Raw genomic sequence first — 23,750 nt, 5'->3', positions numbered from 1 at the left:
TGACACTCATATTTTTACCAAAATAACATGAAAAATCATTACCTACAGTAGGGTGAACCACATTTTTCATGCTATTTTGAATAAACATTCAAAGGCTGCTTATCCATGGATGGGCTTATCTGTGCATATATAATGGAAATATCTGTACTTTTAAAAACTTTATCACAGATTCATCCGCTGAAAAGCCAAAATTAATGTGCATTTTGGCACCTAAAATTCTTGGCTTATAGCAGAATAAACCTTTTAAAATAAGAGCTGCAGTATAAAATCCACCTATATAATAAAGATGGTCATCTATGTATTCATTTAAAAGCCCTCTGAATTTCTTGATTATGGTAAAAACAGCCAAATTAGTTTAGTAATTAAGTCACTAGGCTTGAAAGCAGGAGACCATGAGTTCTAGTCCTGACTTAGGCAAAAGCCAGCTGAGGGATCTTGGCCAGTCACTCACTCATCACCCTAGCAAGCAGGCAGTGGCAAACCACTTCTAAAAATCCTAACAAGAAAACTGCAGAGACTTCTCTCAAAAGCACAAACAAATTGAAAAACAAAACAGTAAGGGAAGGATTCTTGCACCATCCTGTGGACTAATATTCCCTAATGATAGGAGCAAAACAGAAAAGGCTGTCTTTTTTCCCCAGGGATATTTATTCAGGAAACTGCTGTTTTATACCTGATCAGGGGTTTTATAGCTGATCCTGATCCCCACAATGGATGGCTAACTAGTGAAATGCTTCCGAAAGAAACTGTGCACTGATTATTTAAGATGCTTTTGCACCTCCATTCAGCTTCCCTGCTCATGGACAGATTTGCAGACTTTTTCCTCCATGTACCTGAAAAGTGCCCTCAGTATCTGATACGCATCTCCACACCTCAGATTAACTGGGTGAAAATAAAGAGTTACTGTAGATCTCACAATATTACATTTTTACACAGTCTTAATTGGATTATATCCCTAAAGTAGAGAGATTCAATTCTCTTAACCTCCTTGTCAAAGTATTTTTTTTTTATTATGAAAAAGCTACATTTGTATTTTGCCTGATGACAACGGGATTTTCGGCATCATACAAAAAGCAAATATCACACCAATTTAAGATAACAAACGCAAAATATCGCACTAACCCTTAATTTTTTTAAAAAAATGATTTTTAAAGCTAACTGTACCAAAACGCCTGCTGAATAGAAAGGACCTTTTAGCTGGTACCACAATGCCTAGGAATCACCCCCCACGAAACTCCAAAGGAGAGTATGATTTAATTGGTATGCCTTATCAAAAGACTTACTTTGATAAGTTGTATGCCTAACAAACCTAATTCACTTTTAAGTAGATCCTTTAAAATAGACCCTAATTCCAGGGTACCGTAGATACGGTATACAACCCGCACAGGAGAAGAAAACCTTTGAGCAAGTTTGGTCTCCAATCATTTCAGCAATAAAGATTAAGCACTCCATAGAACCCGGAATGCGCTATAATCCTAAAAAATCTCTTAAATTAAGAGACCTCTTCTTGTGGAAAAGGCATAGTAATAATAAATAAACCTTTATTGTCAAAGTACATGTGTACATTGAGATTAGCTGAGCCTCTCCCCCCCTGCTCTCTCCCCCCAACACACAGTGACAACAAAGCATCCTACCACACCATGTGAACCACACAGTGACAACAAACCCTCCATCCTACCACACCACGTGAACCAACTACACCACACACCGGCCTCCCGGTGTGTACTGTAGTACTGTAAATGAGGAAAAAAAAACCATTTTTCTCCGCCTGATATTTAGCTTTTCCTAGTGCAGGGGTAGGCAACCTCGGCTCTTTTATGACTCATGGACTTCAACTCCCAGAATTCCTCAGTCAGCTACGCTGACTGAGGAATTCTGGGAGTTGAAGTCCATGAGTCATAAAAGAGCCGAGGTTGCCTACCCCTGTCCTAGTGCCATCTTTGCAGTATCAACGAGGTAGTAACTCCCACTCAGGATCTCCAAAAGCGAGGCCGCAAGCAGCCATCCTGGCATGCAGACAGCGGTTCCTCTTATCTTGTTCAGTCACAGCTTCGGACCCTGAGCGGAAACGTTCAGCTAACCCGAAGCTTCGCTCCGCAAACCTTCCGCCTCCGTTATCGGCCATGTTAGATTTCCCGAAATGCAACGCGGGATGCCCGCATGAAACTTCTGCATTTCAGACGACCCAGCGCCAGGGGCCCAACGCCGCCTCCTTCGCCAGGCAGAAGCGTTTTGGTAAAAAAAAAAAAAAACAAAAAAAACAAAAAAAACGGGCGGAGAGAAACAGCGGCGGAAAGGCGGCGGCGAGGAAAGCGAGTGGGATGAGGGCAGGGTGAGGGTGGGGGTGGGGAGACGCGGGAAAAAGCAGGAGCCCTCTGCGCTCGTGGGGGGGGGGGACGCCGCCCCAAGTGAGGCTGCCCCTCTGTGCCTGCGCGCATTCTTTGAAGGAAAACGTTTCCTGCAGGGAGTTCTGTCAGCACGTTTTCCCGCCCAGTCAAGAGGCTTCAACTTTTAAAATGAGCCTGTGTGGGTGGCGGATACGCAGCTTGTTAAGCGTGCAGCCACCTTTCGGGGATTCGCATGGTTTTGGGTGTGGAGGGGGAGGGAGGGAAACGGGCGCAGGACTCCCATTATCCGCAGCCAGGCAAGGCACCTTTCCCCTACAAATCTCCTGCCCTGGCTTTGCCCTGTCAGTATCTACGGCTTCGATTCATCGTAATAAAAAAAGGGCAAAGTGTACATTTATTTGACACATGTTAACACTACAGTTCTGTTATGTACTGGGCTCTTGTGTTACAGCTAACGGCTTTCCAGCAACCCGGACTGCCATTGGCTATCTCCAGGCGGCAATGGGTGGTTCAAACCTATTGGCTGCCTCCTAGCGGCTAGCCCAGGGGTAGGCAACCTCGGCTCTTTTATGACTCGTGGACTTCAACGCCCAGAATTCCTGAGCCAGGCTGGCTCAGGAATTCTGGGAGTTGAAGTCCATGAGTCATAAAAGAGCCGAGGTTGCCTACCCCTGGGCTAGACTACATATTGCGGCTGGTTGCAGCCCTTGCTCCAGTACAGTTTCCAGCAAGAAATAAAAAGTATGAGTTTTCCTGTACTCAGCCTCACCTCGTCATTCCAGCACCCAAGAACCCACTATTTAACAAGTTCATTCAAAGTTACAATGGCACTGGAAAAAAATGACTGAGGACCGTTCTTCACACTGAACGACCGTTGCAGCATCCTTGTGGTCATGTGATCAAAATTTGGCCATTTGGCGACTGACTGACATGGCGTCGTGGGATTGCTTTTTGTGGCTTTCTTGCAAGCAAAGTCAATGAGGAAGCCAGATTCACTTAGCAGCCATGTTACTGACTTAATAAACTGCGGCAATTCACTTAACAACGGTGGCAAGAAAGGTCTTAAAAACGGGACAAAATTCACTTTACTGTTTTGCTGAGCCATATAAATTTTGGGCTCAATTGTGAGCGTAAGTCGAGGATTACCTGTGTTACTTATTGATTCCAGCAACTGAAAAGGATTCTTGATGCAAAGGGGCATTGTTTCATTTGTACTCAAGTTTTCTGAATGGGCAGTAAATATGGTTATCTATTCATTAAGTGGGTGTGTATTTTATCTTTCAATCCTGAGTTCAAGGCACTGCAGGAAGTGCTGCTTTTTCCTGTATGCCCCCCCCAACAACTTTGTGAGTAGGTGTGGCTGAGAGTATGACTGGGAAAGTCACACAGGGACGTTTCTTGACTGACTTAAAATTGGCTGTTTTATACAAGTAGTTCTCATTTATCGTCTGCCTTGTTTAGCAACCATTCAAGTTACAACAGTGATGAAAAAGAAACTTTAGAACCTTCGCAGGTCTGTAAAGTGAAGGAAGGTATAAATAAAATCAAAAGCACACTCGTGGATTCAATTAGTGATTGCTTAACCTAATGACTAAATTGCCAGTCCCAGTTGTGGTCATTAAATGAAAGTAACTGTAGGCACATGGGATTGCATTACTACTTTTTATTGTTATCATTTATTAAACGCCCATCTTGTGGAGGTGACTCCATTATTAATTTTCCTTCTTTATCCATCCTAACCTGAGGCTCTTCAAAGGGGAATAGAACTTCTATTATTTTATTTATTATTATCACACCTTTATTATTTTTATAAACAAGGCGGTGAAGGTATCTAATACTTGTCTCTGCTCCTATTGTTCTTTAAAGATCTGGAAATCCAACAAGATGGGCTGTGCTTCCCAAGAAATGTTTATTTGAGCTCTCCTTTTTAAAGCAGAAAGATATTTATATCAAATAACTGTCCTGCTATTGTCCCCACAACAACTCTGAGGTGAGATGGGCTAAGAGAGTGACTGGCCCAAATTCACCCAGCTGGCTTTCACGGCTAAAGCGGGAGTTGAACTCGCTGTCTACCATTTTCTAGCCTGGTGCCTATGGTATCCTGTAAATAAGGGCAGGATGAGAAATATACTGGGGGTGATGAGAAATATACTGTACTCCAAGCTACCTAAAAGATAGCAAATTGGGCAAAACTTTCACTTGGAATATTAATTTACAATCTTGTCTTACAATTTTGGGATGTCTGCTACATAGAACAACCATTTATTCATAGCATTTATCTATATATATATTTCTTCATCTTTTCTTGGTTTTGTTCTTGAATTTTCCTTTGTAGAGCAAAAGTTATAAACATAAACAATAATTTTTTATCCTTGTGAACCTCTTTCAAATTTCCCCCTTTTTCAAGCTTATATAGTCACTGTACACATAGGTAACAATTCTATTTTCTTATTTTATAGTCTTAGCTCAAATAGGACTTTTAATAATTTTTTGGAAGTGATATGTTTTATCTTTTTTCAACTTCTGCTGAATAGACAAGCTCACGTATACAATTTAATAAAGAAGAAAACACGTCGGTGTTAAAATTTTAAGAGCTGGAATTTAGGTTCTAAAGTCCTCTAATGTCTATTTTGAGAAGTTTATATTCTAAGATTAATTAACAGATAATAGATAGTGAAACAATAAACACAAACTTTACTCATGCAAACGCATCCAGTCCAGCAAACTAATTATTTTACTGATAGAAAGTATTATTTATTACGGGAGGGGGGGGGAAACACTCTTCTGGTCTTTTTCTTTTCAGTTGTTGTGGTTGGCTTGTCTTTCCCTTTACATAATTTAAAAAGAGGATGTATTCTACCCTAAGTTCTTTAAGTGAATTCTGGATACTACTAATTCATTGTGAAAGTGAAAGCTGTTTAATCATTTCTCTTTGAATAGAGAAATCAAATATGGGGTTATGTGATATTTATTCAACAGCATTGTGGAACTGACTAGGGGTGAATTCTTCCCTGTTCAGCCTCCCATAATTGCCAAAAGGATGTAACCAAGTTAGTTTATGTAAATAGGTACACAAATAAATACTCCTCTTTTGAGCAGAGGTTGGGTCATGCGTTGCTGGGAGATAGCTTGTTGTAGCCAGATGATTCAATAACCTGGAAAATGTTGAGCACTAGATGGTTGAGTTTGCCTCCTGCATTTTGCTAAAATCATCCAATGTGCTTCCTGACAGAGGATGCTGCTTTATTTGCTCCTGAATCCAGTCCTGCTGATAGGAAGGAGTGAAGCTCAGAATGATGATTGGATTGATCCAACAGACATGTTGAATTATGATGCAGCGTCAGGTACAATGCGAAAGCCTGACAAGGTAAGGGTAGAGATATTGAAGTCGCTTTGGATAGTAATATAAATGTAATAAATAAGTATTCTTTCTTTATGACACAAATTCAAGGTCATCTCTAGGGTTTAGTTAGGAGCTGTTTACCTTACCTTAACTTACATATCCGGAATACTTCCTTTTTTGGAAGAACAGTCATCAAATTCAGTTAATTAGCAAACTATTGGGGACTAGCAAGGTAATCTAAATAGTTAACATTTGATTCATATCTCCCCTTGCAGAAAGCTAACAAAGCGAGAGAGATCCTGTGGCTCAAGAGGTAAATAACACTGCCTAATATGCAATCAGCCCAGGTTCGAATCTCAGAAGGGTATAGCTGACTGATGAAGACTAAAGAGTCAGAAATGCATCTCAGTTTCCCTTTAATTCTTTGTTAGTAATTTACACAAATATATGAACTGTCCGGTGTGACTACAGCCTGTTCGATGGCCTTCAAGATAGCCTGAAAACAGGAAATAAAGATTTGCCCCATGTTTGGGGCCTAGCAAGGTAATCTAAATAGTTAACATTTGATTCATATATATATATATATATATATATATATATATATATATATATATATATATATATATATATATATATATATATATATATATATATATATATATATGGGACGCGGTGGCTCAGTTGGTTAGGACGCTGAGCTTGTCGATCAGAAGATCGGCAGTTTGGCGGGTCGAATCCCGAGTGCCGCGTAGCAGAGTGAGCGCCTGTTACTCGTCCCAGCTTCTGCCCACCTAGCAGTTCGAAAGCATGTAAAAATGCAAGTAGAAAAATAGGGACCACTATGGTGGGAAGGTAACAGCGTTCCGTGCGCCTTTGGCGTCTAGTCATGCCGGCCACATGACCACGGAGACGTCCTCGGACAAGCGCTGGCTCTTCGGCTTTGAAACGGAGATGAGCACCGGCCCCTAGAGTCGGAAACGACTAGCACGCATGTGCGGGGGAACCTTTACCTTTATATATATATAAATATATATATATTTATATATATATATATATATATATGTATATGTATATGTATATGTGTGTGTGTGTGTGTGTGTGTGTGTGTTTTCTGAGGTTTTCACGGGTGTTTGTAGATCTTTGGTCATTCGGGGTTTTTCCCACATAGAATTGAAGGTATAGGAGCAACGTTTCGACGAAATCTCATCCGTCATCCTCAGGCTGGTGGCTTCAGCTTTGTTCTTATGGGAGAAGTGTGTGGTAGTGGCTGTTTGTTCCTCTTTTTTAAACTGCCAGAGGGGGTGTGTTCTGTGGGTTGAGGTGTGCTCTGATTGTGTGGGGGGTTAGCTGTGTTCTGATTGGGTGGGGGTGTGTTTCGAGTGGATTGGCTGGTCTCAGCTGCCAGCCTTAGACCTGAACTCTTTCTTTCCTGTTTTTGCCTAACCCAAGGCTATCCACAGGATATAGTCAACTTATGACACCTCATTATTTGTGTAAATTATTCAAATTGCTAATAAAGAATTAGGGAGGCTGAGATGGCCATTTCGAACTTATTTTGTTCTCATCAGTCAATCATACCCTTTATCTGAGATTGAACCTGGGCTGATTATATATTAGGCAGTTGTTTTAACTCCCTGAGCCACAGCTTCTTTCTCTCTTTATTAGCAGGAAGCAAGGGAGATATATGTTAAGTATTTGTCAAGGCTTTTTTTTAATACACCTTGCTAATTAACTCTTTCTTTCCTGTTTTTGCCTAACCCAAGGCTATCCACAGGATATAGTCAACTTATGACAGCTCATTATTTGTGTAAATTATTCAAATTGCTAATAAAGAATTAGGCTATCCTGTGGATAGCCTTGGGTTAGGCAAAAACAGGAAAGAAAGAGTTAATTAGCTGCCTGCTAAAAAAGAGAAAGAAGCTGTGGCTCAGGGAGTTAAAACAACTGCCTAATATATAATCAGCCCAGGTTCGAATCTCAGATAAAGGATGTGACTGACTGATGAGAACAAAATAAGTTCGAAATGGCCATCTCAGCCTCCCTAATTCTTTATTAGCAATTTGAATAATTTACACACACACACACACACACACACACACATAAGCAGAATGAAGCAGCTTCATGTTCAATAGTAGAAATATTAACAAATGGTTAAAATTACAGGGCGTGACTCCATATGATTTTGAAAATAAGAGAGTACCACCAACAAAAGTGGCCGAAGAAAATCTAATGGAAATTTCCAGGTGCCAAACAAAACTAGATACTGTAACTCATAAGGTTAGTTTGTATGCATGCTAGTTGACTATGTATGTTTTTAATAGAATATTGCTTTGTTGTAGCTTGAATAAATTCTGACCTTGTTAAAATATCACTTTGACATTATTATTAGATAATCTCCCATATTTGTAAAAAAAAGTTGCTGTTAAATGTTCATGGATATTTTCAGCTAGACTCCTACTTAAATTAGCTGAAATTTTTCAATTTATACTTTTGTTAGGCATTTCGAAGTAACACAACAAAGAAAAAGAAAGAAAATAAAAATACAAATGAATAAACAAGAGGTTTACAAATACAGAGGCTATAATTTTACAGCATATCATTATTTAATTGTGAATGTTGAAAGCTTAAAAATAGTAATTATCTAAAGAAGCATAAATATCAAGAATCAGAGTCAGCACAATATAAACTCCAGAATTATAAATTAAAATAAATCCTATCTATATCTTTTTTACTGGTCGTATTGATGTATTTTCTTTGTTTTGTTTTCCTTGTTTGCTTTTATTATTCTATTTTACTTTTTCTTTGTTTAAACTTTCTTCTTATTTCTTTGTTTTTTACAGTTTTGAACCACCTAAAGTAGCCCCATGGAAAGATAGGTGGCAAATAATTTAATAATAATAATATTCAACATACTAGGAGTTTTTCTAGACTAGACAACAATTTGTCTCGATGGTATAAGGACTCCTGCCTTGAGGATGGGGTTTGACTAAATGACCTCTAAGGTCTATTCCAACCCTGTGAATCTTTGTTTTATATCCGTGGTGGCAAACCTATGCTACGCGTGCTAAAGGCGGCATGCGGAGCTGTCTCTGGTGGCACGTGAGCCATTGCTGGGCCGAGCTGCTCCCTCTTCCTCTCCATGCATATGCAGCTTTCCGCGCATGCGCAGTGTAGGAATAAGCGAGAGGCTATGAAAGGAGCAACCTTCGGCAGAAGCAGCATTTGCCTCATGTGTGGCAGCAGCGGCAGAGCAATAATGGTGGCCAGGGGCAAGTAGAGCTGCCTTGCCTTGTGTGCAGCGGCGGCGGCAGCAGATCGGTAATGGCGGCCAGGGGAGGGTGAGGCTGTCTTGCCTTGGCCGGCTGCCCAGCCTCGTGGGGTGGTGGCAATGGTGTGGGGGGTGGGGGCCTGGTATCTGAAGCTGCCTCAGCTGGCCGCTGACCTCAGCAAGGCCCCAACAAGGTAGCATTCACACTCACCAGCTGCCCAGCCTCGTGGCAGCCGCGAGGGGTAGGTGTGTGCCAGAGTGTGAAAAATGGTCTTAAGTCACTTTTTTAAGTGCCATTGTCACTTCAAGCAGTCACTAAATGAACTGTTGTAAGGTGAGGACTACTGTACTTTATCACTTTTTTCCTTTTTGGAGGGGCTCATCAAGTTTACATCAAGTTTTTGACACCTTGCTAGGCGACTAGAAAAGTCCTGTTAGCGTACCCAGATTGCAGCTGCTTTCTTGCAGGTATGTGGAATGGCGTGGGACCCACAGGGTTTGCAAAGTTAAGTGAGGAAGTTGGTTACAGCTTATTAGGAAAGATAAAATAGACAACCAAGAATGCTTTATTGACCATTCTTCGTCCAGACTTTATATCGGTTGCGTCTGCTAATACAGGCGTTCTGCTTCAGTTTTGTCTGCTGTTTTCACTATCTGGTAAAATGAATACTTTTCCAACAACCTGTAAAATCCAAGACACTGCTTTCATTGTTTAATTCCCTCCTCCTAGATTGTTGATGCAGGGAATATCCATTTCTTTAACTAATAGTGTTAGTTATTTAGAGATAGATTTGTATTGGTTGCTTCATTATTATTTTTTTTGTAGACTCCAAGTCTTGTACACCCACCCAAAAATGACTACAGCCAAAAAATCAAAAACAGATAGTGGAAGATCATTCTAAGAGTCCTGGACACAGTCATTTGGAGTGATTGAACGCAGTGGGAAAGCGTTATGTGTTCTATGCAACAAAAGTGTTGTGTCTCGCACATCAGGTGTCAGACGGCACTTTGAAACCAACCAAAAAATGTTGCCCAACTTGGTGATACTGAAAGAAAAGAGTTTCTTGCAGGGAAATTGAGGAGCTATCATTCCCAGCATCTCAGTTTTTCCAGCTATCTTTCCAGAACGAATCATCTGACAGCTGCCAGTTTTAAAATTTCACTGTGCATAGCAAAACATGGTAAGCCCCTCTCTGATGGGGATATTATCAAAACAGCCATGTTGTCTGGGAGTGATTCTCTTTTTCATGATTTCCCAAACAAGGATAAAATTATTCAATGCATCTGAGATACCACTGAGTAGAAATACTGTGAAAGATAAAGTCCAGCGCATGGCAAGTGATGTTAGTCAGCACCTCAGCACTAACAGGCAGCCTGTTACTCGATGTGCTTGGACGAAAGCACAGGTATCAATAATCATGCAAGTCTGGCAGTAATTTTACATTACGCTGTTGGTGACATCATGAGAGAAGAGCTGCTGAAACTGATGTCTTTGCCTGAAAGAACACAAGGTGTAGATATCTACAATGCTGTGAACGAAGCTTTTTTGTCACAAGACATAAGACCAGAAAAGGTGGTTTCAGTTATAAGTGATGGAGCACCTTCTATACTGGGGGCAACATCTGGTTTCATACAGTTGTTTCTTCAAGAAACAAAACATAAAGTAATTCAATTCCATTGTATTATATACCAGGAAGCTCTTTGTGCCAGGGAAAACAACAAAAAAAATTTATGTCTTCAAAGACGTCACAAAAACAGTGAATTACATCATGGCTCGTGCTCTGAATTGTCAACATTTTCAAGTACTTCTTGAAATTGTTTATTTGTGTACAATAATTGTTTATTTATGTACAATAATGTCCGGTGGCTGAGTAGAGGACGAGTCCTGGAGAGATTTGTAGCCTGCTTGGATGAAATTAGGCTGTTTATGCATGAAAAAGGGCAAGAATATCCACAGCTCACTGATATGGCATGGCTTACCAACCTCATGTTATTTACAAACTTTACACACCATTTCTACTGAACAATTACAAGGTGCAGGGAAAACAGCAGAAAGGATGTTTTGTGGGTGTAATGTATTGGGCTTTGTCATGTTAAGGGAACATCACGTGGGTTAATTTGGGGTCAGTGTAGCCCCCGGCATTTTTCAGGGCATTCCGGGGGTTTGCCCCTATTTTGATGACGTGCTCATTGTCGGTGGATCCACTGAGGTGCTAGCAAGGAGGCTCAGAGCCGTCCTTCAAAGGCTGCGCAAAGCAGGACTCAAGCTTAAAAAGAATAAGTGCAGTATTGGAGTCCCTTCAACTGAGTTCTTGGGGTTCCTTATAGATGCCAACGGCATCCACCCTGCTGAGTCTAAAGTAAAGGCCATTCAGATGGCACCCAGCCCCAAAACAAAAGGAGAGCTGCAGGCATTCCTAGGCCTCCTAAATTTTTACCACACGTTCCTTACTAACAAGGACACAGTGGCAGAGCCGTTACACCGGCTCTTGGACAAAAATGCTACATGGAAGTGGACTAGTGTTCACGAAAGGAGCTTTCAGGAATGGCTCTTCTGTCCGTCAGTTCCACGATCGCTCACTTTAAGGAATCAATGCCAGTATGCCTTGCATGTGACACGTCCCCATACGGGGTGGGGGCTGTCCTGAGTCACTTAGAAAGCGATGGAACTCAAATTCCAATTGCTTTTTATTCGAGGACACTGTCCTCTGCCAAGCGTAATTACGCTCAAATCGACAAAGAGGCACTGGCTATAGTAGCTGGAGTAAAAAAATTCCATGACTACTTATACGGTAGGGACTTTAGGGTCTTCACAGACCATAAACTGCTATTGGGCCTATTCACTACAGACAGACACCCCACATCTTATCCCCTAGGATGCTAAGATGGTCCATTTTTTATCGACTTACAATTTTAAGCTAATTCACAAACCCAGCAAGGATATGGGCCATGCAGATGGCCTGAGCAGGCTTCCACTGCCTCAAATCGAACCAGATTTTCTAGCATTGTAGCAGCTACAAAGGTAAATTTTAGCAACAGATTTTCACAGTTCTGTAAGATGGAGACAACCCTGTGATTTCTTACTTCTCCAGATAAAGCCAAATTTGAAGAACTTGATCTTTCCTGCTTAGAGTAGTTAGATTTAGGAAATCTGGCAATGGAGCTACTGGAATTTCAAGAAAACACTATTTGCAAAAATAAATTCTGTGACCTGCATGAAACACTAGAGAAGATGGAAGGAATGACAAAGGACAGCACAGTTCTGAGAACGAAATCCTCAAAGTGTGGAATTCTCTGCCAGATAATTTTAAATCCATGCAAGCACTTGGGATTGCTTTCCTTACTTTGTTTGGATCATCTTACACTTGTGAGCAGCTGTTTTCAGCTTTGAATTATATCAAATCTGACACCAGAAGCAGACTAACAGATGACCTGAGTGCTGCATGTATTGCTCTCAAACTTACAAACTATGAGCCAAGGGTAGATAAATTATCAGCAGGCATACAACAGCAAAAACATGCCAAATGCAAACTTTTTACTTTTCAATAAAAAGTTGTTTGTATCATTGAAAGCTCTGTTATTGTGTTTTTGGGAGATGGAGTGAGTGGGGGATTTTTACTTTTTGCCTCGTTTTGCTTTTTTAAAAAGAACACCCCCCCATACTCCCCTGCATAGCCAGAAGCCTTGCGCCATTGCCATTCTCCTACCGTGCTCCCCCAGCCCCATATTCCCTTCCTTTGAAACAAACAACCCCCCCCAAATCCTCCCATTCCTTCCTTCCGAATTAAAACAAGAGAAAGCCAAGTTTTTTTTTCTTTTGTGGTCTTTACATATTTTACCTGCATGTAGAAGGAAGTGGGGAAGAAAACCATCGCGAGGCACACTTCTGGTTTAACTTTTATTCCTTGACGCTTTTGGGAGATTTCATCCTGCTTTTGTGAGAGGGCAGCGTTTGGGAGGGGGTGTAGCTGCCCTTCTCCAAGCCATCAGCTGAGCAAGATGCCCACCTGCCCGCACTCTTCCCCCTGTCCAAGGCTTTCATTGAGGATTGGCGGAGGGGGGCCTGTTTGGTTTTTATTCTCCCATCTGCTGGCTGGTTGCAGCAGGTTTTGGTCTCTTCTGTCGTGCTTTGAAGTTACCCACAAAGCATGTTTGTTTTGGGGGGGGATCCCCACTCTGGTTGCTAAGCTTGCTTAAACCCTCTTCCACCTCATCCTCACCGGAGCCCCCCTTTGTCTGCAACCAGCCCCTCCCTTGCCTTGCCCCACAGCAATGGCAACCCTGCCCTGCCCCCTCCTTTGCCTTACCTCACCCTGCAGGATGAGCCTCCTACCCACTGCCCCACCTGCCAGAGAACCCCTGGATCTCCCCCAAATCTGCCCAGTCCCCACAGGTATCGCTCCCCAGGAGCAACATTGAGGTGGCCATGCCTACCTTGGCCATGCCCATCCACGCTGCCATGACTACCTTGGCCATGCCCACTCAGTGGCCATGCCCACCCATCACCCGGCGATGCAAAAGTGGGTTTTGGGTTGCAGTTTGGGCACTCGGTCCCTGAAAGGTTCGCAACCACTGTTCTATATTATTACTAAAAATCATCTCTAATTTTGAAATTCTAGAAAATTTAGATGCAGATTTTATCTATAATGAAACCTTAATTTTGGATGTGATACAAATCTCTGTATTAAATTGTAATCTAGAAATAATTTTCAGTTTGAATTAAATTCGGTGTTACATTTACTTTTAAGATATGAAATTACTCTGATATTAAAGCCTACTACCATATTGTTCTTCCATAGACAGGATCAAGCATCCTTTCTAAGGAAAGGCATACACTATCCTTGCAGCAATTCCCACATTTACAGCTAATTCTTTGAAGGAATGTGTGCTTTATATGGTTATACTATATGAATTAGTAAACATAATTAAAATATCTCAAATTCCAGTTTTAAGATTTGTTTCATTCTGGTTTGAATTATTTTCTGAAACTTTTGAGTTTACAGTGTTACCCCCGGATGTGAAACAATGATCAGATCTGCTTGTTATATATACATCAATTTATACCGGAGATAATTTTGGAGGACTTTATTTTTTCAGCTTGATGAATATGAAAAAAAATGTAAAGCAAGGTTATATGAAAGCAGCAGCATTCATGTTTTTAGAAGATACTTGAATAAGATTTTAAATGAAGTTGGAAGACTTGGACTAGTGAGTACCTAAGAATCAGTTAAGAATTTTGAGCATTTTTATTGTTATGTGTGTTCTCTCATAGATAAAGTACAGGAGTTTGCATAACTAACCGCCCACTTTTAAAAATAAAATGGGTCTATCTAACAAATGATATATACTAGTCAAAAAACAACCTACAAAAGTACTTGAAAGGAGTTGCTTGAAGAGGCCTTGGTTTGTTTGATTTACATGTGTAGCAATTTGAGATAAAATTGATCTTTTCTTAATATAATATAGTTTTGGACTTGGGGCCTTCTTAACTATATGAAAATCAGTATGATCAATTACTTAGGATGATGCTGATGCCATTAAGTGGTTGTAGAAAACCTTTTTGGGTGATGGATATTTTTGGAATCCTCTGATCACCTTATGAGTAAACTCATAAACTACTTGCCAAGCAAAGGTGCAAATATTTACAGGTTGATACTACAGTGAGCTCAGTGAGTTGTGAAAATATTTGAAGGTGAACTCAAGTTTGTAACCTCACTGAAGAGAATTATGTAAGTGGCTGAGTTCAATTTACTCCCCGTGTTTATTATGTAACTTGCCCATAATTTATTTATTTATTTATTTATTTATTAGTTTTTATAAACCGCCCTTCTCCCGAGGGACTCGGGGCGGTGTACAGAGGAAGGAAGGTATACAGATTGAACAATAAAGATAATAAGAAACACTAATGAACACAAACTGGGACCCCAATTAACGCTATCATGCCAGGCCAGCCTGCTGAAACAGGAAAGTTTTTAAGTCGCGACGGAAGGTACGGAGGTCAGGGGCCATCCGGATTTCTGTTGGTAAGGTGTTCCAGAGGGCTGGCGCACCCACTGAGAATGCCCTCCCCCTGGAGGCCACCAGCCGACATTCCTTGAGCGGTGGCACCCTGAGGAGGCCCTCTCTGTGGGAGCGCACAGGACGGTGGGGTGCTGACATCGGCAGAAGGTGCTCCCGAAGGTAGTCCGGACCCATGCCATGTAGGGCTTTGTAAGTCATCGTTAGCACCTTGAACTTCACACGGAAGGCAGCCGGAAGCCAGTGCAGCGCACGGAGGAGAGGTGTGATATGGGAGTATCGGGAGGCTCCCAAGAGTGTCCGTGCCGCCGCACTTTGCACCAGTTGAAGCTTCCGAGTGGATCTCAAGGGCAGCCCCATGTAGAGAGCGTTACAATAGTCTAGGCGAGATGTCACAAGGGCATGGGTGACTGTACGTAAGGAATCCAGGTCCAGATAAGGCCGTAGTTGGCGAATTAGTCGAACCCGGGAGAAGGCCCCCTTGGTCACAGCTCCAATGTGGTCTTCCAGGGAGAGCTGCGAGTCTAGGAGGACGCCCAGGTTGCGGGCCCTATCAACAGGGGGAAGTAACTTGTCCCCAATGTTAAGCAGTGGGACGTTCTGGATCTCCTGGCTTCCCGGTACGTACAGCCATTCAGTCTTGTCCGGGTTCAGTTGAAGCCTGTTTCTCCCCATCCATTCCCGGACCGCTTTCAGGCAGCGGGACATCACGTCTAGGGCATCACTGATATTGTTTGGAGTTGAGATAAAAAGCTGGGTGTCATCAGCATACTGATGGTACCCTACTCCAAAACTGCGAATGATCTCACCCAGCGGTTTCATGTAGATGTTGAACAGGAGAGGCGAGAGGACCGACCCCTGAGGGACTCCGCAAGCGAGAGGCCTCGGGGTCGACCTCTGTCCCCCTGTCAGCACCGACTGCGAGCGACCCTGGAGAAAGGAGGAGAACCAACGCAGAACCGTGCCTCCCACTCCCAGTCCCCTGAGGCGTCGCAGCAAGATACCATGGTCGATGGTATCGAAAGCCGCCGAGAGGTCTAATAAGACTAGGACAGAGGAATGGCCCCTGTCCCGGGCTCTCCAGAGATCATTCATCAGAGCGACCAATGCCGTCTCCGTGCTGTAGCCCGGCCTGAAACCCGATTGGTACGGGTCTAGATAAACCGCTTCATCCAGGATCTGAGGAAGTTGGTGCGCCACCACGCTCTCAACAACCTTCGCAAGGAAGCGAAGATTGGAGACTGGACGAAAGTTATTCAAAGAGGATGGGTCCAAGGTGGGCTTCTTGAGGAGAGGTCTCACCACCGCCTCCTTCAAGGCGGTGGGGAAGTGACCCTCACTCAGAGAAGCAGAGATGACTGCTAGGAACCAGCCTCGTGTCGCCTCTCGAGCTGCATAGGCCAGCCAGGAAGGGCACGGGTCCAGTAAGCATGTGGAGGAGCTTAACCTTCTCATAATCCTGTCCACTTCCTTAGGAGTTACAGGATCAAATTCTTCCCAGATGACGTCGACAAGACTGTCCATGTCTTGTTCTTCCATCTCAGCCCAGTTGGAGTCCAGACCAGTTCGAATCCGAGCGATTTTATCCAGCAGATATTGACCAAATTCCTCGGCTCGACCCTGCAAGGGTTCCTCCCTCACCTCTTGGTTTAATAGGGAGCGAGTCACCCTGAACAAGGCAGCTGGGCGATTATCTGCGGACGCGATGAGGGTGGAAAAGTAGTTGGATTTTGCCACCCTTATCGCAGCGAGATAAGACCTGGTGAGGATTCTTAGTCGCAATCGGTCGGATTCGGATCGACTGGACCTCCAACGGCTCTCTAGGCCCCGTCTCCGACGCTTCATCTCCCGGAGCTCCTCGGTGAACCATGGGGCTCGCTGGGATCTGCGCCGGGTCAGAGGCCGCAAGGGTACAACTCGGTCCAGAGCCTCCGTGGCTGCCTTTTCCCAGGCTTCCACTAAGGCTTCCGCCGAGCTGTGAGCAGGGGGTGCATGCGAGTCCCTAAGCGCTGCCTGGAACTTATCAGGGTCCATTAGGCGCCTAGGGCGGTACCATCTGACTGGCACCGTGCACCCACGGTGGGGGGTGGCAAGGGGGAAGTCTAGCCGCAGGAGGTGGTGATCGGTCCATGACAGGGGCGTAACAGTTGTGGCACCCCCACCGACATCATCACGCCACCGTCCAGACAAGAACACCAAGTCTGGGTTGTGGCCTCTCTCATGAGTCGGCCCAGAAATTATTTGCAACAGGTCCATGGCCGTCATGGAAGCCATGAACTCCCGAGCCAGTTCGGACGATCCTCCCAGGGACGGTAGATTAAAGTCGCCCAAGACCATGAGTCTTGGGAATTCAACCACCAACCCTGAGAGGACATCGAGTAGCTCGAGTAGGGCCGCCGCTGCACGATTAGGTGGTAGGTACGCCAGCAGCAGACCCAGCTGCGCCCCTGGGCCGAATCTCAGTAGGAGAGACTCACACCCGACCATCTGAGGGACGGTGGTCTCTCGCGGGCTAAGGGATTCCCTGATGATAATAATGCCTGGGTGTGGCCCAAAACTATTCCTGTAAACAAATGATCCTAAAGCTGGCATTTTGCTTGTTTTTATGGTAGTCTCACATTTCACATTTTGCTTTAATAATACAATAATACTTTAAAAGTTTTAAATGCCTTCAGGGTACATTTGGGTGGTGCCTACTACAACAACATCCAAACTCTATTGTAATTGGGATAGTAGTTTAGCATTTTTAATGTTCAGAGCATTTTATAGCAAAATGCGCATTTTCTTATATCTTGATTCTGGAGGGTAGTTTTTGATGACTGTTCTTGACCTTTTGAAAGGCCACCAAATCAGGATTTACCATATGACTGACCAGCTGTGAACACTTTGCAAAAGTATTTTATTTTGTGTGTGTTTTATTTTAGCCCGATGATAATACCAAGGAAATGCATTATGATGCGGAGATCATCCTCACCAGCCAATCGATTAATGAAATTAAGAAGTTTGTTAAGGAAGAAGGCTGGAAATCTGCTTCTCTAGACGAAGCCGTTAACAGTATTCTGATTAATTATAGACCTCATGATTATGAAGCATGGAAATGGAAGTTTGAGGACACATTTGGGGTTGATCCATATAATCTCTTCATGGTAAGGGAAGCTTTCTGAAGTACAAGGTCTTATGAATTGTAAATCTCATAGCCTGAGTAACAAAATGGCTGTATTCTTATTTCTAACGCTAAATTAGTTTTAATGATAGGAATGCAGTAGCTCATGTGGTTATGATGCTGATGATTGGCAGGCTCCCATTCGAGATCTGGTTGCTGCTGTAGGATGGGATGAGCTCTCATCCCTGGCTCCAGCTCCTGCTGACCTGGCAGTTCAAAAGTGGAAAAATGGAAGTAGATAGATGGGTACCACTTCAGTGGACAAATTTAACAGGGACCCGAAAGGAGTCCCTAATTGAGCCCCCAAAAGAGGCAGTGGGGATGTCACTGGCTAATCATTTCAACCCTTAAACCTTTCAGTGCTCCCAGCACGACTGTAGTAGTAGTTTTAATGATGAACAAGCTACAGTAGAAATGCACATCATGCTCAACATAAATCAACAAACCACGCACCGACAATATGAGAACAAGCTAATTTTATGTGATTTTTCTCACTCATGATGAAGCACCTCAATTTTTTTGGTTCATTTGTTCAAAAAAGAACAAAAAAGGAAGAGCAGTATGAACTAGATAAACTTCTTTTCATTAAGTAGTTTCCCACTGGGAGTTCAATAGAGTTTTTTATTATTACACTATTTGAGAGTGCAGAAACGAAGTGAGATGAAGCATCTCCCAGTTCATGATGCATTATCACAATTCATAAAAGATGAAGATATTTAAATTCAGTTTAATCACAAGGTAGAAATGTGTCTGTTGAAGTTAATAAATTCTCACCAACTACATTCCTGTATTCTTTGTTATTTTTCTACAAAAGGTCCTTTTGTGTTTAGCAAGCATCTCGGTCATTATTGCAACAGAATTATGGACACGTGTTAGTTGGTTGACTCAAATTAAGCGTCTTATGTTAATCAGTTTTCTCATCAGTTTTGGATGGAACTGGATGTACCTCTATAAGGTAAACAACCTTACTTATTTCGAAGAAGTAGGGAAGATGATAGATATATTTGGCCTCAAAGAAAACTTAAATATTATGGTACTCACCATTTAATTGTACAGTCAACAATACATGTAGGCAGGGCTTTTTTTCTCATAGAACGCTCAGAATGGAGTTCCGGCACCTTTTTTGGATGGAACCTTGTAGGGTAGGCAAGGCAGGTTGTATGATGTGTGAGTTCTGGCACCTTTTTCTTTTACAAAAAAAGCACCGCATGTAGGTATCAATTAGTGCTAATAACGAATCCCACATAATGGTTGCATTAGTGAAACTTCCACAATTCAAACTGATATTTCTACAGAAACATAGAGCAATTGTCCAGCTTGACTGAAATATGCAATGAACTTTTTAAAATATAAATGTTAATGTATGTTAATGAATTATAACAATAAAAGTTTAAAAGAGTACACTTACAATTTAAAATTATTTTTAACAAAGTTACAGAATAGTTATTCAGAAATTTTGGTTTTTATTTTGCGTTTTGTATCATTCCTAACAATGATCTTACACTGAGAAAAACATCTTTGTCATGTAATGAAGGAAGTTGTAGAAAAACTGTTACCTAGACCATCCCTCAATTATTTTTCCATGATGTTAGTGTTTTTTATTGTTTTCTAATGGATTATAACTTATCGTGAGATCTCTTAAATAAATATTTAGATAAATATTTAAGATAAATTAGATAAATCAAAGGACAGGCACGAAGAAGAATCCATATACAAAATGTACTTACTATGCAATGTACTTTGCTATTATTCTTTCAAATGAATCTTTTCTTTGTTGAACTTTTCTTAAACAAGATCTTCCTTTTCTCCATTTTGCACACAAGGGTTTGTATGATAGTATATAAAACTCCTGTCCTTGCATTGACTGCATTTTGGCTTACTTTAAATATGATCTGATATCAAATTATAATTCTCACTAAATCAAAAAACAACAACAACAAACCACAGTGTTTAATTATAACCTATTTGTGTTCTGAATAATCTACATGTTTCAAACTGAGGTACTTACTTTGCCAGATACAGTTGTTTTTTTTATTCAGTAGGCAGTGACAGACTGTAGGCTGTATAACAGACATGTCAAACACAAGGCCCGGGGGCCAGATCCGGCCCACGAAGTGGTTTCATGTGGCCCGCGAAGCCATCCTGGAAACAGTGAGGGAACGGCCCCCACTGCCTTGGCCCTGGCCCAGAGACCCTCCTCCTGCCAGAGACCCTCAGATCTGTCCCACTCCTGCCCAGGCCCCCATAGGCACCCTTGATGCGAACGATGTAGAGCTGGCCATGCCCACCCATACGCACTTTATCCACGCCCACCCAGTAGGCCACGCCCACCCAGGCCACACCCACCTGGCCTCCTGAGGGCAACTGCAATGCTGATGCGGCCCTCAATGAAATTGAGTTTGACACCCCTGCTGTATAAGAAGCAGGGTTGCTTCAAGATTTGACTGAACTGTGCTTGTAGAATTTAGATTGTTTGGATACCATGAAGTATATCTCTCTACCCCCAAAATGGTAACTAAAAGCCTGATAATTTTTCACTTTTGTTTTTAGTAAACTGAAGAGGCACTTCAAATCCTAACAGATTATGAAGCTGCTTTGTTTCAACAAAACTTAAATGGTTATATGTAGCATTGGCAGCTTTCTAATTCCCCTATGTGTTTTCTTTATAAATGGGTTTTGTTCATAAATGGTTTAATAAAAAGCTTCTGTTCCAAAATACATTAATTTAGCAGCACATATATGATAATTTTGCTCTGCAAAGTAAACTCGCTAGGTGATGTTTGTCCAGTCAATGTGTACCCAACCAATCTCATAGGTTCTGGTTTGAGAATTGGAGGAAGGGAGTATTATCTACTCCACCTTGAATTCCTGAAAGAAATATAAGGGATATAAACCTAATTTAAAAATAAATAAATGAAATAAATTCTTAGTAACTAGTGACCTAGCGAAATGGATACTACTACGGAGCCCATCTAAGGACATACACTGTAACGGTGGATTGAACATCTCATCTGCTGGCGCCACGAATAGTTTTTGCTGATGGGGAAAGGATACAGAATACATAAGATCTAATCTTTCTTCACGATTTTTTTCTTGCTTATCTTATTTTCACACTAGTTAAGTCTTAACAGGTTAGAGGCTTTAGAACAGACATGTCAAACACAAGGCCCGGGGGCCAGATGCGGCCCGTGAAGTGGTTTCATGTGGCCCGCAAAGCCATCCTGGAAACAGTGAGGGAACGGCCCCTGCTGCCTTGGCCCTGGCCCAGAGACCTTCCTTCTGCCAGAGACCCTCAGATCTGTCCCACTCCTGCCCAGGCCCCCATAGGCACCCTTGATGCGAACGATGTAGAGCTGGCCATGCCCACCCAGTAGGCCATACGCACTCTAGCCATGCCCACCCAGTAGGCTATGCCCACCCGGCCCCGAGGGCAACCGCAATGCTGATGCGGCCCTCAATGAAATTGAGTTTGACACCCCTGCTTTAGAAGAAAGCTATTCTCATCCTGGGAGGCAGTGAGGAAAGGCCTAGTTTTGCACCTACCCATTCTGACATTCTCTCCAAGCATTGCAGAAATGGAACCTCCAAGGACCACAATATCCACATTCTCTTATTTAGTTTCAACAGCGACGAGTCTACGTTGGAGCTGTTTTCTTTTAAGAAACATTTTAAAAGAAAGACTAAAAAAAAGTAGATTCAGTGATTTTATTCAAGAACTGTTGAATCCTTTAGGGTTTTTTTGGGTATGTGTGTTTTTTTGTAGAAAGCCTTTGCTCAGCACCAGTCAGAAGTGGCCAAAATGGGAAACGTTGAAAAACTCTGCGTGGAGAAGCTTCAATGGACAGACAGCCTTTGGGGTAAGTAGCTTGTCACCTCTGTTCTGGTACTGCAACTTTTTCGTGCTCAACTTCTTTTTGGAAAAAAGAAGTGTTTTTATCACTATGCTGCTTTTTCTTTCACAGAAATTTAAAGCAAGTACAGTATATGAGAAGGAAAAAACAGAACAATAATACCCTAAATAAGAAATAAGACAACAGAACGAACAAAAAGCCTTGGTTGAAAGAATTGCCAATTTTAAAAAAGTGATTTAAGGAAAGCCTTGGACACTGGAATGTCTAATAGCTTGGGGAGGGGGAGTAGTTTTGGGCAAATAATCTTCTGAGATGCTTTTTAACACCCTGATCAAAATTTTAGCTAACTAATTGTACAGATTTGAAATGAATTTACAGATCTCTCTAGGCAGGTCTGGTTAATACTTGGATTTCTTCAAACCCTGGCCTTTATTTCCAGTTATGCCTCAGTTGCCAGAGGAAAGGAACCCCTCCCCACAAGGCTCTTTTTTTAGGAGGGTGCCTCTTCTATTAGCTTGCAAACTGTCAGCCCTGCGAGGTAGTACAGATATAGAAGCACATGAGTTTGTGGGTGGTATTGGTTCTGAGAGTTGAAGTCCATTGATCTTAAATTTGCCAGGGTTGAGAAACACCGCTGTAAATATTGCTAAAGTAATTGCAAATTTTATTTTTAAGCAGTTAATTTCTACTTATCTTTAAAATAGAGTTTTAGGTTTTGTTTGACTGAATGATTTCTTGCTTTTTGACTATAGAGATTTTTAGAACCTCATTTACATACCAAGATGATCCTTGCCAAAAGTACTATGAAACCCTCCTGGTAAATCCGATTTTGTTTGTTCCTCCAACAAAGGTATATTTTTAAGTTCTAGATGTTTTCCCTTTGTTCTATAGGGAAGCTGTCAAAGCACTCTAATGTTTATTGTTGTCACCTGTTTTAGGCCCTGGCTGTTACATTTACCAATTTTGTAACAGAACCATTGAAGCACATAGGACAAGGAATTGGTGAATTTATTAGAGCTCTCATGAAAGAAATTCCGGTACTTCTACAGATTCCAGTGCTGATCATAATGGCAGGAGCAATTTTGGTAAGTATTTGCTTGAAGGGGATTCATCTGGATTTTGGGCTCTGATGTCCCACAGTACAAGCTATAAGCTCCCAGAGACCATTCAAGTTGATTTGAGTGCTAGGGGGGGAAAATCCTATTAGCAAGATCAGTTCAATAGTGGAATTAATTACTAAATTGTATTTAGTGCCCTTTGTTTGACATGTTTGACATGTTTGGTTGGGTTTCCAGGCCCATTCCAAATCTATGATTCAGCACATCTCTTGTGCACATGACCTACAATGGTCCCAATGAATTCAATATGAGGAAAATCAATGTAATTACACTGGAAAGGATTGTTAACACCCCTTCCTCGACTGCTTTTGGTGAATTTCTCATAGTGCCATTTATTACCCAAGAGGTTGGAGGGACAACTCATGTACAAAGTTTGGAACCCATTGTTTTGGCTTTTTGAAGGCAATTCACAGTCTGCGTGTGTGATGGCTCACATGGACAATGGATTGGAGCTTAGCAAGTCTGTGTTTGATACCCAAGTGCTGCTGCATGGCAGAGCGAGCACCCGTCATTTGTTCCAGTTCCTTGATTGGGACATAAGCCCGAAGGGCCATTCCCCAGTTGGTGATGTTACTGGCTAATCCTTTCAACCTGGAAGCGCCTTAAACAGTGCCTCCAACGTGAACGAGATGGGATTCTGG

General features: G+C 42.2%; 1 protein-coding gene across 2 annotated transcripts in view; it reads left to right on the top strand.

Annotated features, from left to right (window-relative positions):
* Nucleotides 1–1,963: 1,963 nt before the first annotated feature.
* CLCC1 (chloride channel CLIC like 1) overlaps nt 1,964–23,750 on the top strand; it is a 29,424-nt gene continuing 7,637 nt past the window's right edge. For both annotated transcript variants that reach the window (XM_083358503.1, XM_083358504.1), the window contains exons 1-9: nt 1,964–2,235; nt 5,581–5,715; nt 7,855–7,968; nt 14,057–14,167; nt 17,902–18,123; nt 18,955–19,095; nt 21,904–21,997; nt 22,744–22,841; nt 22,930–23,076. In XM_083358503.1, the coding sequence (XP_083214629.1) occupies nt 2,161–2,235; nt 5,581–5,715; nt 7,855–7,968; nt 14,057–14,167; nt 17,902–18,123; nt 18,955–19,095; nt 21,904–21,997; nt 22,744–22,841; nt 22,930–23,076 (1,137 nt within the window). In that variant the 5' untranslated portion in view covers nt 1,964–2,160. The remainder of the gene's footprint in view (nt 2,236–5,580; nt 5,716–7,854; nt 7,969–14,056; nt 14,168–17,901; nt 18,124–18,954; nt 19,096–21,903; nt 21,998–22,743; nt 22,842–22,929; nt 23,077–23,750) is intronic.

This window comes from Vipera ursinii, assembly GCF_947247035.1.
Source record: "Vipera ursinii genome assembly, chromosome: 3".
Taxonomy (NCBI): Eukaryota; Metazoa; Chordata; class Lepidosauria; order Squamata; family Viperidae; genus Vipera; species Vipera ursinii.
This window is presented reverse-complemented; position numbering and strand designations above follow the sequence as displayed.